We start from the raw sequence: 17,879 nt of genomic DNA, 5'->3' as shown, positions 1-17,879 counted from the left end.
CTTTGTTTCACCTAGAGGTAAGAACTAGGAGTTATCCCAAAGGCTTCTCCCAAGAAGATTTGTAGAGAGGAATTAAAGGGAGAGAGAAGCATCTGCACAATTTTCTCTTGCCCTGCAAATCTGTCAGCACATGAATTTCACACAAACAGAGAGAGGGTGGGGGGAGAGAGAGACTGTCCAGTCCTCTCTCCAACCCAGCTATGCAAAGCTTGCCCTGAATTTTATATAGCTTAAGGGAGGAAATATGAAAGAGCACCTTAGGCAAGAAAGGCTTTGCTACAACAGAAGAGGAAATTTCCTAAGAATCTCATTCTGCAACTCTGCTGAAACTGACAGATGAGTAAGGCAAAGTTCTGCATGCTTAAGGTCACAGCATTGATATGGCCATCAAAATGCCATTTAATCCAAATTCAAATTTTCTGGGCAAAATCAGACAAATTAAAAAATCCTCTTGCTGATGACCAGCTTGCAATTTCTGAACGACTCGTTTACAGTGTTAAGTCACTATCTTAGAAGCACCCAATATCTCAGGCAAAAGGACTGGAAAACCCTCTAAGACCTTGGAGAGTTGCAGAACAGAAAATCGTGGGGGAAATGGTTTGATGCCATGTATATGACCTTTTATGCAGACTGGACTGGGCCACTTCAGACAGCAGGTTGGGCATAACCTTTTTGATGGCTACCCCATACAAAAATGAAACAGAACACACCCTCCATAAACAAAGAACCAGCATATTAGTTATGCTAGCTCACGCCTCATCTAGATGTGCTCATTTTCTAAGCCACAGTTTGAAATGGCAAAGTCCATTTTACCACCAGAGTACTCTGCCAGCCCCAGAACCACTTGGTTCTGCTGCATGCGCAGAACAAGTTAGGGCCTCTAGTAGGATGGAAAGCAAGAGATGCCACAGTAGTGTAGCAAAGGAGCAGGCAGGAGGAAAAGCTGGTAGTTCAGTAGAGATTTTGCCAACGCACCAACGTTCATTGCCTCCTTACCAGACACTCCTCTGTGGAGACAAAGGGCTGGCAGGAATCCATCAAGAAGCCCAGCCAAAAATCAACCAGCTCCTGTTTAGGTGACCAGGTGTCGGGGGCAGTGTTGAAATGACTATAGATTACATAAGTCTCCTTGATAGATGTCAAGAACCTGAACCAATAATTGGGCAGGGGGCAGAAGAGAACAGAGTTAAAAAAGAGGAAGAAGCACACACTTCAAACAGACCCACACAGTCTGCAAAGGGTGAAGTAAGTTAAAGTTTCCATCCGATGCCAGTGGTCTGTGTCACATATTATTATTATTTCCTACATTTATAGACTCCCTTTTCAGTCAAGGAGCTCAAGGCAATGTACATGGTTCTTCCTCTCCTCATTTAATCGCCACAACAACCCTGACTGGTCCAAGGTAAGCCAGTGACTCCATGGCTGAGCAGAGGTTCAAAATCTGTTGTCCCACCACACTGAACAAGGAGGAAATCACTTCCTCTTCAGAAACCTGCCCTCTCCCAGCACCCCCTTTGACACTCACATCTCCTGTTCATCTCAATAGGTTGTCAGCTAGTTAGTTTTCCTTGCACCCCCACCCCGTTCCCATGAGGACACAAAGTTCCCACCACACACCAAACCGGAGCGTTGAGCTTGTAAAGTTTCTCCGAGGCCTGGATGATTTTGTCAAAGTCGCCGGTCAGGATACTGGCGCCCAGGTAAAAACCCACATCCCAGTAATGTTGCATCTTTTCCAAGCATCCCTTCCTGCCCAGGACACAGCTCACCTTCATACCTAAGGAAGGAAGGACCAGAAGCAAGGGAGATTTTTCTAAACTGCAACAGGTATGTTTCAGGGGCAGGGGGCGGGGGCAGTGGCAGGGATTTCTGAGGGAAATTTTCAAAATGGTCACGACATTCTCGCTAAACCGGGGGTTACCATTCTATTGGCTACAACATAACACATATTTCAAGCCTCATTTCAGCAGGGAGAAGCAGCAGAGGGAAAGAGGCCCTGAAGGCATATTACCACTTTGAACAGTCACAGCTTCCCACAAAGCATTCTGGGATCTGCGGTTTAAGGGTGCTGAGAGGTGCTAGGAAACCACTTCTCCCCACATGGAGCAACAATTCCCAGAGTTCCCTGGGAGCAGGGATTGGTTGTTTAACCACTCTGGGAATGGTAGCTCTGTGAGGGAAACAGGGCACTCCTAACACCTCTCAGCACCCTTAACAAATGACAGCTCCCAGGATTTTTTTTGGAGAAGCCACCACTGTTTAAAGTAGTATGATAACTGCATTAAATATATAGTGCAGATGGGGTGATAATTGCTCTTTTCATATGATCCCGCCCACCACCCAGCCAATATTCCCTATCACAAAACATTCATTGAATTAGACACTTAACACTATCGCTTGGAAATGAATCAACCAGATTTTGTGTTTATATATATATAGAGAGAGAGAGAGAGAGAGAAAATAATAAAGAACACTGTCAATATCTTGGTTTTAGATCAGAATGATGATTCACAAATCCGGCTACCCTTACGAGACGCAGATGGGAACAAGCAGCCCCGCACCTAACTGCCGAAGTTGCATGGAGGTTTCGAACTTGTGTCCAGCAGCGATGAGGAAGACAACGGAGTTAATCCCAGCATGGAGGCTCGGGTCTGTTAAAAAGGCCTTGTGATACCTGAGGAATCAGAAGCACAAGGAAATATCAGACCTGAAAACTAACAAGGAAGGCTGCAATTCAGACCCAGCAAATAAGCCAAATGGGTGAAAAAAAGAGAGGACAGGTTGCTTGCACCTTCAATTATGTCTAGATGTAGGAGTTTCACCTGGCCACCCTACCACCACCACCAAGCCATCCCACAAGCAATGAGCATTTCAAAGAGATTTCCACGCCTGCAGCCATAATTTAAAGCAGAAGTGAAAGTTCAGCAAAGATCCCTTTCCATTCCTCACCAGTAGAAGGCCTGGTCTCTCTTTTCAGCATCAGTGAAGCCAGAATCAATGAACATGTCCTTATAGATGCGGCCGCACATGCAGTACAGGTCAGGCGCTGCCCGTTCAGGCTTTTCCACCAGGGGCAGAATAACAGAGAGAGCCTTCTCCCGATCGCCAGGCTGGTTCCGCCTACAAATGCATATCACACACAGTCACACACGTAGCGTCAGAGGCCCAAATACTGGGGCAGGAGCAGCCACGGTGCAGGAAGAACACCAGCTCTGCCCATCTGCTACTGTGTTAGGACCTTAGTGTCGGGATCCACAGGGATGCCATCACCGAGGAGGGCTGATGGCCCAAGCAAGGGGCGATCAGAATTTCCTGGTTACGAAGGCACAGAGACTTTGGAGAGAGTCCAAGGTGTGGGTTTAGCACCATGCCGGAGAGGCCAAACATCCAGGTTATCTCAGCATAGTCATTGACTAGAGACCCTGCCCACCGGGTGCTGCCTTCTGGGTACTTAAAGGCCACTGCCTTCTGCTACATCCATTGGTCCCATCAAGATAATGGGCGTTCCAGCTGTGAGGATCCCTCCTCCATGCCCTCTGGATTCGCTGAAGAGTCTGCAAACCAGCCATGAGAGTCCATTGGCAGAGGTGTGTCCTCAGGGCTCAGGGAAAGCTCTGGTGTCTGCAGGCACCCATGGGATAGACCAGGGAGTGGAACCATCTCCTCTTCAGAGCTCCCGTTGCCAGATGACACCTCTTAAGTGTACCAGTGTCCGTGGGCATCAGGGAAGCCGAGGGTAGGGAGGCCTAACAGGGCTGAGAATAGAGGCCCATCCTTACCTGACAATGTTCCTCACCTGTCAAGGGCAAAGGCATAGTGAAAGCAGATGTTGTGCTGCTCAGCGACATTGCAAGTCGGCAGGGCCTGTAAGGTCTCCACTAGGGTGATGATGCCATTACAATCCTGCAGAAGACATAAAGTGAAGCCGCAATAGGCAGGCACGCACACACAGCCTTCAACTAAACCCAAACTCAGTTCAGCCCCAAATACACATGGCTCCTACTCTAGGAACCTGTATTGAAACACCACAGACCAGGATGTGTAAGGGGGGGCGATGCACAGGTGCTCAGTGGTAGGGCATCTAGCCAGGGGTGTTGAGTGCCTGCCTGGCACTGATGCGCACTGCTGCAATGGAAGTACTGGCTTGGCAGGGGGTCACGTCTGCCCTGGGGAACAGATGTCAAAACATTCTGCTTGCTGCCACTGACGGCATTTGGGCTGCATTCGTGCGCATTAACTGGCCACGGCACGAGAGTCGAGGGGCCCTGTGGATCAGCTCACCTGTGCATCACGGTAGGACAGAATAAAGTTCATGACAATATCAAGGCTGAGGCATTCGACGCTGTCCAGTCGCTGCTGGATACTGGTCAGCTCACGGCTCAGCTGCTCCCCGCTGTACCTTTCGCGAGCCCTGCGGATGTCCCTTCGAATCATCTCCCGAAAGTAGCCGCTGGAGAAAACAAGAAGCTTTCCTTTACTCTGAGGAAAGGATCGTGCCCCTTGGCTTACCCCAAGAGGGGAAGGCCTGTTTACCCAGGGCCAGTGCTATATATATCAGAAGTGGGGGATCTGGGGGCCAAATGCAGCCCTCAAGGCCTCTCCCTCTGGCCCTCAAAACTCTCCCCAGGTCATGCCCCGCACTGGCCCTTCTCCACAGCGCACATGTTTTTGCCTAGCTGAAAAGCCGTCCTTGCTCTCTCTAATCGCACCTCCTGCTTATCTGGGTGGAGAACAGAGGCTGGTGTTTGTGTGCATGTAGAAACTGCCTTCTGTATAAAGGTAATATTTACATACATTGCTCCACCCACTTTTGCCTCTGGCCCCACCCACCACTGGTATGTGGCGTCCAGAATGTTGCCTTGAAGGGAATGCAGTTCTGGGGCTGGAAAGGGCTCCCCATCCCCACTATATACTAACAAGAAATACTCATTCTCACAGTGTCCTTCCCATGCAGCCAAAACAGGACCATCTATGCACAAGAGGGAGGCATCAGCAGGCTGGAGGGATCCCCAAGACTGGCAGTATGGAAAACCTTTAGCGGGGGGAATGGCCTAAACGGTGGAGGTGGGAGGAGGACCCAAAACAGCCCAGTGTGGACTGACTATGCTCAACAGCCACTGAACGCTGCACTTCTATTGGGGGAGGTGGAAATGAAATGGAGTATCCTGGGAAAGAGCATGACTGGCTAGAACCCTGAGCAGTCCCACTTGACTTCCATGTCTGTTCCCATTGCTCAGACAGAATAGCTTTGCCACTCAAGACTTTCTTCCATACATAGGGCTAATGTGTGGAGGGTATTTTTTAAATTTTATTTGAGCTAATTTATATGCTGCCTAATTGCTAGAATTTCTAAGCAGTATCCCTTTTTTTGAGAGAGAAAATGGGTAAAATCAATGAAAACAGTATCATTAAAAGCAGGGAGCAGACAGTGGGATCATGCCTCCTTGCCCTGCTACTGACACTGCACTGTGAGTCAGCCTGCCAACTTTTGCCCATGGGTCTTGGATGTCTGCAAAGGGATGCCTATCTATAGGACGCAGGGCTGCCTGGTGTTAGTAATAATTTTATTTTATTTTTAAATTACCCACCCTTCAACCTAAGGTCCCAGGGCAGCTTACAGATTTAGAACACAATATTAAAAACCATTTAAAACAGACTGCCACTGGTAACAGTGTGCTCAGTTGTGATGCAATCGCAGAGGCCCACCACAGCTTCCTGCAAAGTTCCAGAAACAGTAGGAAGAACCCATTTATTCTGGTTTTCAGCAGAATGGGAAAACACACTGCTATTCTAGGTTACTTTCCTAAGATGAAAGGCTCCCCAAATGAGATCGCACTTCCTGCTTCTTTAAGTCCAGCAACCTGCAGGCCAGCTATGGCCCCAGGAGCCTCTTCATCCAATTCAGAGCATCCCTTTCCTTCCCACCTGCAGCAATTAGCAATTTGAGCCAATTAGAGGCTTTTTTTTTTCCAAGCCAGAGAGCAGTGTGGAACTGCAGCTGAGGAACAGAGAAGTTAACACTTCCCTCTCCATGCACTATGAGACACACTCTCAAAATCACTCTGATTTTTCAAGATTTAATTGCTCCCACAGAGGAAGTTTCTTGATCTGGCAGGTTGCAGCTGGGGATGGGAGGGTTAATCCTCTGCTCCCCGTTTCCCCCATGATCTTTCCCCCCCACCCCAAACCTGCTGTATGACATTCAGGAGCTTGAAAACAGCCTCCTCTGAATGCCAATGGAAGGTTGTTTTCAAGTCTAATTGCTGTGTGGCTCTTTATGGGAATTGTAGCTGCTGGGCAGGGAGGGATTAACTGCAATCTCTGATGACCATTCCCCCCTCTTGAAATTAGGCTTGGGGGAAACGCTTACCCCTCACCCCCAAAGTCTAACAGCTTACTGGGAGGGAATGTACGCAGTGTATTTAAGTTCTGGGGATGAGAAATGCTGTTCTCCTGCGCCATTCATTCTGGAACACAGGAAACTGCCATGTGTTTTTGCTCTGTTTCAGGGTGCTAGACTAGATGATCCAGCAAGCACTTTTTCTTACGTTAAGAAAACCATCCAGGGCTTGGAGGTTCGTAAGTGCATGGAATACCACAAAGGAACAGCATCTCCCTGCATCAACTCTTGGCCTGGCCACCCCCCACCCCCTCTCACTTAAGTCTTGCATGACACTGTGCGGCTGCCCTGTCCTCAGCTGCTCCTCTGGTGCAACTTCCTGTTTTCCTTCAGAAGCTCAACAGACCAACTCACAGCTACCCTTGAACAAGAACCTTTTTTGTCCGGTATTTCTCCATTCGCCAGCTCAGCATGCTACACCTCGGCCATCAAGATGTGCGGCATTTCTGTAATTATATCCCCTGCAGGGTAATGGTTACCACCTCACCTAGATCATTCATAAAACCAGGTCTGTCTCTAGAGGAGCTAGTTCTCACCCCAGCCATGCAGTTTCACCGAATGGATTGTTAAACTACCCTGGGAACTGTAGGACTGTGAGAGGAATAGAGGGTCTCCTATCAACTCTCGACACCTTTCACAAACTAGAGTTCCCAGGATTATTTGAGGGAATCTATGACTGTTTGAAGTGGCATTACTTTTTTATGAAAAGGGAGAAAAATATATACAGTCATACCTCGGGATAAATACGCTTCAGGATGAGCGCCTTCAGGTTGCGCTCCGCAGCGACCCGGAAGTAACGGAGCACGTTACTTCCGGGTTATGCTGCTCACGCATGCACAGACGGTCAAAATGACGTCATGCGCATGCGTGGAAGTGGTGAAACGCCACACGCAGACACGCTGTCGCGTCTTACTTTATGTTCAGGATGCGAACGGGGCTCCAGAACGGATCCCGTTCGCATCCCGAGGTACCCCTGTAAAGTGGAATGAGACAGCCTTAAATATAAGGAGAGGGTGTGGCCAGAGTTCAACAGGTTCAAGTACCCACACTTATTAAGCAATAAGCTTTCCCTCTTTCTTGGGGCTGCCCTTGCTTCCCCAAAGGTAGTGTGTCAGAATCCTTCCCCTTAACTTGCTGGAAGGCCATCTTGCCTGATACTCTAACTTGAACTCAGTGAAATGCTGCACTAGATTCTGCTGCACCTCCCGGGATTCTTGAGAACTGCTGTGAGTTACAAGCCGTCCTCAGCGATTCTAAGAATCTGCCCCAGCTATGATTAGGGCACCGATAACAGAATGCAGAGGATCAAGACGGCCCTGGTATCTTCTTACGGAATCTCGAACATCTCAGTTTTGCAGTAAAAAAGAAAGAACAGCTTACATGGTTACTAGGAAAACTATGAAGACACACAGAGCCCAGCAAGAAATCATAGCCCAGTATTTTGCTTGCAGAAAGTCCCAAGTTCAACCCCTGGCATCCCTAAGTACGGCTGAGAAATGCCCCCTGGAGAGCCACTGCCAGTCACTGCTAACAATACTCGGCTAGAGGAACCAATTGTCTGACTTCGTATGAGGCAGCTTCCCATGTAAGGCAATGGGAGAGTCCGGCAAGCACCTCACCAAGATAATGCATAAGCTAGGCCCGAGTGCTGCGCCCTTTTTGCTACGGCAAAAACCTGTGACAATGTGTGAAGCGGGCTGTAGAATTTTACTGTTAATCTGGAAGTTATCATGCCAGATGACCCAACTGCTAAAACAACCTCCCCAAAATACCTTTGGACAGAAATACGAATAAGCTGGGATACTCTCTCGAGATCTTGCGGGACCGCTTGAGTTCCCACACGACCATCTGCAGGCTTCCAGAGCTGCCACACCAAGAGGACCTTGGCTGGCAAGCAAGGCAGGGTGCTTAAAAGCTCTTTTCACACCTGGAAAATCACGTTACAGAAACTTGCACTCACACACACACACCTCCATCCTCTACTACCTAGGCAGGATCACAGTGCAAGGACTTCTTCAGCCGGGCAAAAGCAGCTGTGGAGAGTATGGAGGATGTCCGGTGAGGAGTGTGGTCCTGGGAGGGCACACCTAACTCCTGTTGCTGCGCTAGTTGAGTTCATGTATTGAAAGATGACTGGGGGGGGGTGTTACCAGGTGTTGGTGGAGGTGCCCTCCAGCAGCCTTGCAAGCTGCGCCGTCAGGGGGGTGAAGAAGGCCTCCATGGTGAAGTTGTTAGGCTGGCAAAGCTCGCTCAGGCACATCATCGCATTCGGTTCACAGCAGAAGACCTTGTTCTGGGCTGCCACCACATAGGGGATTAAGGTATAGCTGCCGTTGCCATCCTAAAAGAGAATTAATGCTATGATCCCTCCTCACACCCAGTTCTAAAACACACATGGAACTATGAAAATGTAAAAAAGAAAACAAAAAAACCCCAAAACCCGCACTGGCATCCTCCTGGAAGTTGAAGATTACGTTATTCTTTCGTTTCCTTATTTGTTTTAAATCTTTCACATGCCTTTTGGGGAAAGGAAGACTTATAGGCCTTCCACTTTACTTTCACTGGTTCTGGAGCTGAGTTCTGGGTCAAAATTAAACTATTAGCTGAGGTGGCAGTAAAATAAGTGTTTCCACCTCTACTCTAGGAACTGTTTCTATTTTGGGAAATCTGCTCAGATTAGCAAGATAAGGATCAAAGCTATGTGGTCTGAAGGCACATGAAGCAGAAACCTCACAAAGCTAAGCAGGTCTGGTCAGTGCCTGGGTGGGAGATCACCTGGGAACCTCATGGATGCCACCCTGAGGCCCATTATGGAAGAAAAACAGGATACAAGGCAGGTGTGGGGAACGTCTGGCCTTCCAGATGTTGCGGAACTACAACTCCCATCATCCCTGGCCATTGGCCATGCTTGCTGAAGCTGATGGGAGTTACAGTTCAGTAATGCAATGCAATGCAATAAATATGGAATGGGAAACCTGTGCCTCTCCAGATATTGACTCCAACTCCCATTTGCACCAGCCAGTATAGGCAATGAATGATGGGAGATGGAGTCCAACCACAACTGGAAAGCCACAGGTTCCCCATCTATGTAATAAATAAACAAATAAGCAGACCTACTAGAGGTAGCATGTACCCATTTCGTGGGGCGCAAAACTGTCCACCACATGAGTTTTGAGCAGTATTAGGGTGGGGGCAATTTCTCTAAGCAGCAAAGAAAAAGAGAATTTTGGTTTCCAAAAATTGTGCCCAAAACTTGAATCAATGTGGACAAGTTTTTTGGGTGAACCTTTATGGCAGGGCTGGGGAATCTTTGGCTCTCCAGATGTCGCTGGACTCCAACTCCCATCAGCCCCAACTGACATAGCCAGTGGTCCGTCATGATGGGAGTTGTAGTCCAATATCTGGAGGGCCAAAGGTTTCCCAACTCTGCTTTATGGACTGAAAGGAGGCAGCATACAAATGTAATGCTATTCTTTCAAATAGCAAATCCCTTTCTCTTCTTAGTTCAGTTCCCCCGCACTGTCTGGGTGGGGTGATGGTGGTGGTTTTTGGAAAACATACTTGCTATTTCACTTTGCAAACTACCCAGTCTCCAACATATAGTTTTTTTAATTCAACCACAGGGATTTTGCCATGCGTGTTCCAAAAGCTGAAACAGCCGAGTTGGATAGATAATAAATCATGTGCAGTGCAACCTTATACACGTTTACGGAGAAGCCCCCACTGTGTTCTGTGAGGCTCACTGTGCTCAATTCCCGGAAACAGATAATGAGTTTCAAATGGTGCATGGTCAGAAAACCAAGTGGGACTTACTGAATTCTTCTGGAAGATCTCCTCCTAGAAAGGAGAAAGGCAAGGGGAGGTTATCATTAGCCACTGTACCGAAGAGCCAAACTGGATTTACTCGAAGGCTGATTAAGACTGTGTACACACCATACTTTAAAACACATCTGAAGCACACACAAATATCCCCAGTGTATTCTGCTAAAGTTTGCTGGGAATCACAGTTGTACCTTGGTTTTCAAACAGCTTAGTTCTTGAGTGTTTTGGCTCCCGAACACCGAAAACCCAGAAGTGACTGTTCCGGTTTGTGAACTATTTTTGGAAGATGAACGTCTGATGGGGCTTCCACGCCTTCCGACTGGCTGCAGGAGCTTCCTGCAGCCAATCAGAAGCCGCGCTTTGGTTTCCGAATGTTTTGGAAGTCGAACGGACTTCCAGGACAGATTCCATTTGACTTCCAAGGTACGAGCGTATAACTCTCAGAGGGGTAAACTATAGTGGCATATAAAAGGCACCATATAAATGTAGTAATAAATACATTGGAAAAAATTAAAAGCAGCTGTTAGGAACAATGTACAGAATACATGTAAGCTATTAAAACTTTCAGGAACTGCAGAGGTTCAGCAAGGCAGCACCACCAAGGGTTTCAAATCCATAGACTTTCTGAAGAAGCACAAGAACTTCCTGCAGGCCTGTTTCTGGTGTGTTTCTTGTTTCCGGTGTGTTTCTGTATGATGCCATAGCAGGCCAGAAGCCTCCCTTGAACTTGGTTGCCTATCTTGAAAACCCATGCCTGCAGGAAGTGAGGCAAGAAGGTCTCCTTCCAGTGACTTAATGCATCGCTTTCTCTGGAAGGCTCCTGGGCCTCAACGCATGCCACAGAGTCACGCTCCTAGAGTAGCTATTTACACATCACCAAGGAGGAGCAGAAATGCATCACCACAGACGAGGATACAGACCTCCGTAAAAATGGCTTGCGCTAACTGATCTGTATGAATGAAAATTTTGAAACCGTCGCTATAATTTAAGCACAAATGCAATCCGTTTCATGATAGTGGGGAAGATTGTGAGCAGGTGATCTGCTAAGTCCGCTGCCCGGGTGCTCAAAGCCCATTGGGGTGGTTTTTTAAAAAAAAACTGATGGAACAATGAATATCCCTTTGCACAACAGGCTACATTCAAGCCATGCAAAAGTCGAAGGCTTCTATACACACACACACACACACACACACACACACACACAAATTATCTAGGCAAGCAAGAGGCATTATCATGATTCAAGGACCCATTCCAGCCAAACAAATGCAGTTGAGGAGGGCATGGATGGGGCAAGACTTCTGAGGGGTGTGGTGAGGGAGGGCATGGTCTAAGGAGCATAGCAAGGGCCAGATAGAGATGACTGGAGGGCCACATTTAGTTTCCAGGTACGAGGTTTCCTACCCTTGTTCTGAAACCTAAAAAGACTCTGCTTATTATGGAGGTAACATGTCCTTCAATCACTAGGCAATACTGTCCAATTTGGCATCTATTGACCCTTTATCTAATATCCCACCAAAAATTAATCTCCAGCTTTGATAATGTTAGGAACTTAGATGGTAGGTTATCTTTCTCCATATCTAGGATCCCACTCTTGCATGGCTGAAATTACACTTACTTGGATACAATACCCGTTAAATTTACCAGGGCTTAGTTCTGAGTAGGCATGCATAAAGGTAAAGGGACCCCTGACCGTTAAGTCCAGTCGTGGACGACTCTGGGATTGCAGCGCTCATCTCGCTTTATTGGCCGAGGGAGCTAGCATACAGCTTCTGGGTCATGTGGCCAGCATGACAAAGCCGCTTCTGGTGAACCAGAGCAGCGCACAGAAATGCCGTTTACCTTCCCACCGGAGCGGTACCTATTTATCTACTTGCACTTTGACGTGCTTTCGAACTGCTAGGTTGGCAGGAGCAGGGACCGAACAACGGGAGCTCACCCCGTCACGGGGATTCGAACCGCCAACCTTCTGATCGGCAAGTCCTAGGCATGCATAGGATCACACTATTAAGCCATTTATCATACTTGCATCAGGGGTGCATCACTTCTTTCCCTGATAGCTTCCATATGTGCTTAGAAGACAAGACATCAATCCTGATCTGGATGGGTTGTACGACTACACAGAATGAAGCTGGAATGGTCTTTACTTCTGATACGCTAATGGAGAGCACAAGGGTTTGGTCACATGTAGGTAACAGTGAGATAATGAGCTCTCTACGGAAGCTGCTCCCTTGCTATGCTGCAGCCGTGCGATGTTTCCTTATCACATTAGATAGCTGTTAGTACAAGATCATGCAGAGTAACCACAAACTCATTAGAGCTCGCTGCTCCTACGCACAGGCAACCCCTGCAAAGGGGATCCAAAGCAATTCTTGCAAGCGTCATCATGCATTAATATGTTTCACTAAGAGCCAGTGTGGTGTAGTGGTTAAGAGCGGTAGACTCGTAATCTGGTGAACCAGGTTCCTGTCTCCGCTCCTCCACATGCAGCTGCTGGGTGACCTTGGGCCAGTCACACTTCTCTGAAGTCTCTCAGCCTCACTCACCTCACAGAGTGTTTGTTGTGGGGGAGGAAGGGAAAGGAGAATGTTAGCCGCTTTGAGACTCCTTTGGGCAGTGATAAAGCGGGATATCAAATCCAAACACCACTTCTTCTTTACATCATCTGTGTGAGATGATGCAGCTTTCCTACAATGTACCTTATGCAGTGCAGCGTGGCGCCAAACCTGAAGAGGGACTTTTGCTCTAAATGGGTTGAACGTGGGGCAGGAAATGTCAGGCCTGAATGCTGAACGCAACCCTCCAAGCTTCTCTGTCTGGCTACTGGGACTCTCCCCAGACCACACCCCTTATAGGTTCTGCTCTGCAACCTCCTTGAACACATTTGCCTGGCTGTAATGTGTCTTTAAACTCTCATTCTTGCTTACCTGAATGGAGGGAAAAGGTTGGTGTGTTTGTATGTAGAAACTAGCCTACTAAAATTTACATTAGTTGCATAAGGCCCTGCAAAAGTTGTCCATAAAGGAAAGTGGCCCTCAGGTTGAAAAGTGTTCCTCATCCCTGCTCTTGCCCTCTTCAGTCATCAATGCTTCTGTGTTACTCAGTATGGGACCAGGAACGTACCAGGTAGCAATGCCCCGTACAGTCTGTGTGAACATCTTGACCATCTGGGCCTTTTATACATGCACAGCTGTACAAAAGGAGGATTCCATGTGAGCTGGAAATCTGGGTGATTGGGGTCCTGGGTTGCATGGGAACCTTTGGGCATATACCTGCATACAGAAAGGCTCTGTGGGGACAGGTGGTCATGCTGTTCAGGTAGACCATAGGGGACTGGGCTACACAGGGTCTCCCCACTTCCATGTTAGGTAATACAGAAGCATTAAGGTCAGAAGAGGACTTCTGGCATGCACAGAACTGCATCCCAATGCAGCAAGTAGCTGTTAAGAGAAAAACTTTCACAATTTTGAAGGTGAAAGCACCAGCTTCTTCGGAGAACACACACTTTGCATGCAGAGGGTCCTAAGTTCAACCCCTGAAATTTCCAGGCTGGGCTTAGAAATACCCCTTTGGAGACAATACTGAGCTAGATGCACCAATAGTCTGACTCAGCATAAAGCAGCTTCCCAGAGAATCTGTCTCTCCCCACTTTCCACTGACCTATAGCTAGATTGCTGTAGGACTGATTTAAGCCTTACATGTTGAAGGTCTTGCCTGTTTGCTTGACACAATCTGTATCTGGGCAGCAGCGGGAGATGGAGGAAGGCTTCTTTTTGCAAGATGGCTGCAGATATTTTATACCCATCAAGCATTCGTAGAAGGGAATAAACTATTTTTAGGTGTGGTTTTACTGATATTATTTGCTGCTGAATGGTTGCTGTTATGACTTTATCTTCTATGATAAAGTTCATCTATAAGTTCTTAGCCCCCCTGTCCTGCAGACTGGAGGATGGGCAGGACAGAAGGCACTTGAATCCATCAATCAATCAATCAATCAAACGTTGCCCTGGGGGTAAATCTCCCTCTAAGGGCCGTATCCTACAGGACACTCGTCAACTTTGTTTTTTTTCCATTGAAAAAATCTGTCATCTGCCACACATACATGCACTCACACCCGTGTTCTCCATTATGCACAAAAACATACTTGGGGGAACTTTTCAGCAGAACAATCGCTGCATGTTTAACATTTAAGAAACTCCTCCTATCCTTACTTCAGTCTTTCAGAGCAGATTCTAAGTGTCTTGATCATCAAGTCGGTGATGCTATCAGAGCAGGACTTTGGGGCAAAGGTCCAGGATTCCCCACCCACAGAATGAGCAGGAGGGCACTACAAATGCAGCAGGGCTGGCTGACCATTATTTTGAAGAAAGCGGGCGGGACGGACACTGCACATATTTCTACCAAAAGACAGATGCCCCAGAAAGTCCAGATTCTAAAACTGCCTAACTATTCCCCTGCATGAAGGATTTCCTAAAATCCCAACTGTTTAGCAAGTCTAAAGGCAGCCCACTCCTGCCCTACAGATGTTCCTCTGATCTGATCAAGTGGCCCTTTTTCCAGGCAGTCCAGCATCTCAAAGCAATCTCCATGAACAGTGGCGTAGCGTGGGTTGTCAGCACCCGGGGCAAGGCAAGTAATTTGCACCCCCTAACCCGTGGATTTGCGCCCCCTAACCCGTGCATTTGCACCCCCTTACCCTAACCCCCAGATGTTGTGCCTGGTGTGGCCGCCCCCCCTGCACCCCCCACGCTACGCCACTGTCCATGAACAGACTCCACCTGTAGAATTGAATTGCATCCCTGACTCACCCGGAGAGCCTGCAGCTCTGGAAAATCAGTGTAGCAGCACAGGAGGATGTTGTTGGTCATGCTGAAGCTCTCCCTCACCCCCAGGTGATAGAAGAGCGAGGGCTGGCACAGGCTGTTGCTCATCTCCACCACAACCACATCTGCAGGGAGGGAGAAAGAAGACACAGATACTACTACAAGGAGCACCAGCTTGCCCCCATCCTTCAGTTTGTTCTTACACTGCCCTTCTTGTTTCTTGGGTTCAATCTTTTCTGAGACAGGTAGTTGGCAAGGGCTGCTGATATGCGGCTGTATACATATTATCAACTTAAAACACAGCCAGGTTGTCCCTTTTCTCTATTTCGATTGAAGCCGAGCTGGGTGAAAATGCATCAAAGCATAGTTTTTCTCAAGAAACAAGATAGTTATGAATTCCAGTGTTAGAAACTCAGATATATAAGCTAGGCACCAAATGGTTTCTTAAACCAGGGTTACAGTCAGCAAAACAGAGTGTTCAGTTGCCATTTTGAGGCAAGGTGGCTCTCAAGTCTTATTTTTCAAATGATAGACTATCAGATAAATATCTGGCTAGTTCAGATGACAACCTTAATCTAGGTTAAGAACTTTGAGAACTTGAAGAAGAAAAGTCACTTAATCCATATATATAGGCCTATTCCTACCTCTTTTTCTTAATGGTGACACAGACCGTTCATAAGTTAAGAATATTCTTCACAACTGTGAGCAGGGGAGTGGGGTGGGGTAAGTGAAGACAAGCTACAACAATCAACTATAACGTTCACTGATCCTGCTCAGGTTGTGCAGAAAAATAATTTTGGTTCCTGAAATTCATTCTGATTGTGCAAATAGAATTCTACAGGATGTGTTGCTAGTACAGTGGTACCTCGGGTTACAGACGCTTCAGGTTACAGACTCCGCTAACCCAGAAATAGTACCTCACATTAAGAACTTTGCTTCAGAATGAGAACAGAAATCGCACGATGGTGGCGCAGTGGCAGCAGGAGGCCCCATTAGCTAAAGCGGTACCTCAGGTTAAGAACAGACCTCCAGAACGAATTAAGTTCTCAACCCGATGTACCACTGTATGTGAAAGCAGTCCAGATCCAATGATCCTGGGGTGGAGATGTCAGGCACCATCCTGGTGCCCAGGCATCTTCACTTGGTCACAATGCACCTGGTGCCTGCTTAATTTCGAACACTGCTCAATAACATTAACAATAATAATTTATACCCCACCCATCTGGGCGGCTTCCAACAAAATATTTAAAATACATTAAAACATCAATCATTAAAACTTCCCTCAACAGAGCTGCCTTCAGATATCTTCCAAAAGTCGGATAGATGTTTATTTCCTTGACATCTGACAGGAGGCCATTCCACAGGGCAGGCGCCACAACCAAGAAGGCCCTCTTCCTGGTTCCCTGTAACTTCACTTCTTGCAATGAGGGAACTGCCAGAAGGCCCTCGGCACTGAACCCCAAAAGGCATTGGCCCATGTCCCTCGTCCCCCCAGAGATTTAACTTCTATAGATCATGAGGATGGGGCTGAAACCTAAAGACAGGCAACAGTCATCCCGAAAGGCAAGGGACAGCAGTTGATCAGAAGCAGGTACCAGAAAATTTAGCTTGTCCCTGGTAAATGGGGGCCTTTTCAAGCATAGGATGTGTCATCCAGCTTCTTGACTAGCTACTTGCCCAAGCTGCTCAACTCGTTAGGCAAGCTGTTCACTAGAAAGGTGTTCTACTCACACCCTTTGTGACTACCATGAAAATTACTTGGCTTCTGTTCTGTCCACAGTGCAATTTCCACTCATATGCATAGGCTCCCTCCTCTGTCTGCCTGTCTGTCAAAGTCTCTCTCTGTGTGTGTGTGTGTGTGTGTGTGTGTGCCTCTCCCTCCCTCCATCCTTCCCTTCCTCCCCACGCTTAGTATGGGGAACAGCTGTATCATGCTTTCCTGCAAGGATCGCACATTAGGTGATCCAGCCAACTATTCTGTTCTGAACCACAGTCACAGTTACTCTGAATCCTGGAATCCTTCACAAGATCAACATGAGCCAAAAGTGTGATGCAGCAGCAGAAAAGCTAATGCTATTCTAGGCTGAATCAATGGAAGTAAAGTGTCCAGATCAAGGCAAGTAATAGCACTACTCTATTCTGCCTTTGTCAGACCACACTCGGAATACTGTGTCCAATTCTGGGCACCACAATTTAAGTAGAATATTGATAAGGAGGGCAACCAAGATGATCAAGGGTCTGGAAACTAAGCCTTGTGAGGAGCGCTTGAAATAGCTGGATATGTTTAGCTTGGAAAAGAGAAGACTGAGAGGAGATATGATAGCCATCTTCAGATATCTTAAGGGCTGTCACATGGAGGAGGGAGCATGCTTGTTTTCTCCTGCTCTGGCAAACCAATGGCTTCAAGTTGCAATAAAGGAGATTCCGACTAAACATTAGGAAACACTTTCTGACAGTAAGAGCTGTTCAGCAGTGGAAAGGACTCCCTAGAGAGGCAGTGGATTCTCCTTCCTTGGAGGTTTTTAAGCAGAGGTTGGATGGCCATCTGTCATGGGATGCTCTAGCTGAGGTTCCTGCATTGCAGGGGGTTGGACTAGATGACCCTTGGAACCCTTCCAACTCTAAGATTCTATGATAGGTATGCTTGGGGTGGAGTGGAATTAACCATATGACCCAAACATCACAAAACACAATTGGTACAGCCTGTGCAAAGTTTCTGTGAGAATCATAAAATGTGTAGATGATGACCATTTAAAACAGCAGTAACTGACAACAACAGCACAGCCTTCATAGCCTTTAGGGATAGGCCATGGGTCAGTGGTAGAGCATCTACTTTG

The 17,879-nt window shown here is 47.4% G+C and overlaps 1 protein-coding gene across 1 annotated transcript in view; it reads right to left on the bottom strand.

Annotated features, from left to right (window-relative positions):
- Positions 1 to 17,879, bottom strand: part of MAP3K6 (mitogen-activated protein kinase kinase kinase 6) — a 43,823-nt gene that overhangs the window by 24,643 nt on the left and 1,301 nt on the right. The window contains exons 2-10 of the mRNA XM_083454727.1: positions 15,028 to 15,167; positions 10,214 to 10,237; positions 8,551 to 8,741; positions 4,282 to 4,450; positions 3,797 to 3,903; positions 2,950 to 3,120; positions 2,562 to 2,674; positions 1,618 to 1,777; positions 997 to 1,147 (exon numbers count right to left, since the gene is read on the bottom strand). Coding sequence (XP_083310853.1) covers positions 997 to 1,147; positions 1,618 to 1,777; positions 2,562 to 2,674; positions 2,950 to 3,120; positions 3,797 to 3,903; positions 4,282 to 4,450; positions 8,551 to 8,741; positions 10,214 to 10,237; positions 15,028 to 15,167 — 1,226 coding nt within the window. The remainder of the gene's footprint in view (positions 1 to 996; positions 1,148 to 1,617; positions 1,778 to 2,561; positions 2,675 to 2,949; positions 3,121 to 3,796; positions 3,904 to 4,281; positions 4,451 to 8,550; positions 8,742 to 10,213; positions 10,238 to 15,027; positions 15,168 to 17,879) is intronic.

This window comes from Podarcis tiliguerta, assembly GCF_965153285.1.
Source record: "Podarcis tiliguerta genome assembly, chromosome: 8".
NCBI lineage: Eukaryota > Metazoa > Chordata > Lepidosauria > Squamata > Lacertidae > Podarcis > Podarcis tiliguerta.
The sequence above is the reverse complement of the archived record's forward strand: the minus strand, read 5'-3'. Positions and strand labels throughout refer to the sequence as shown.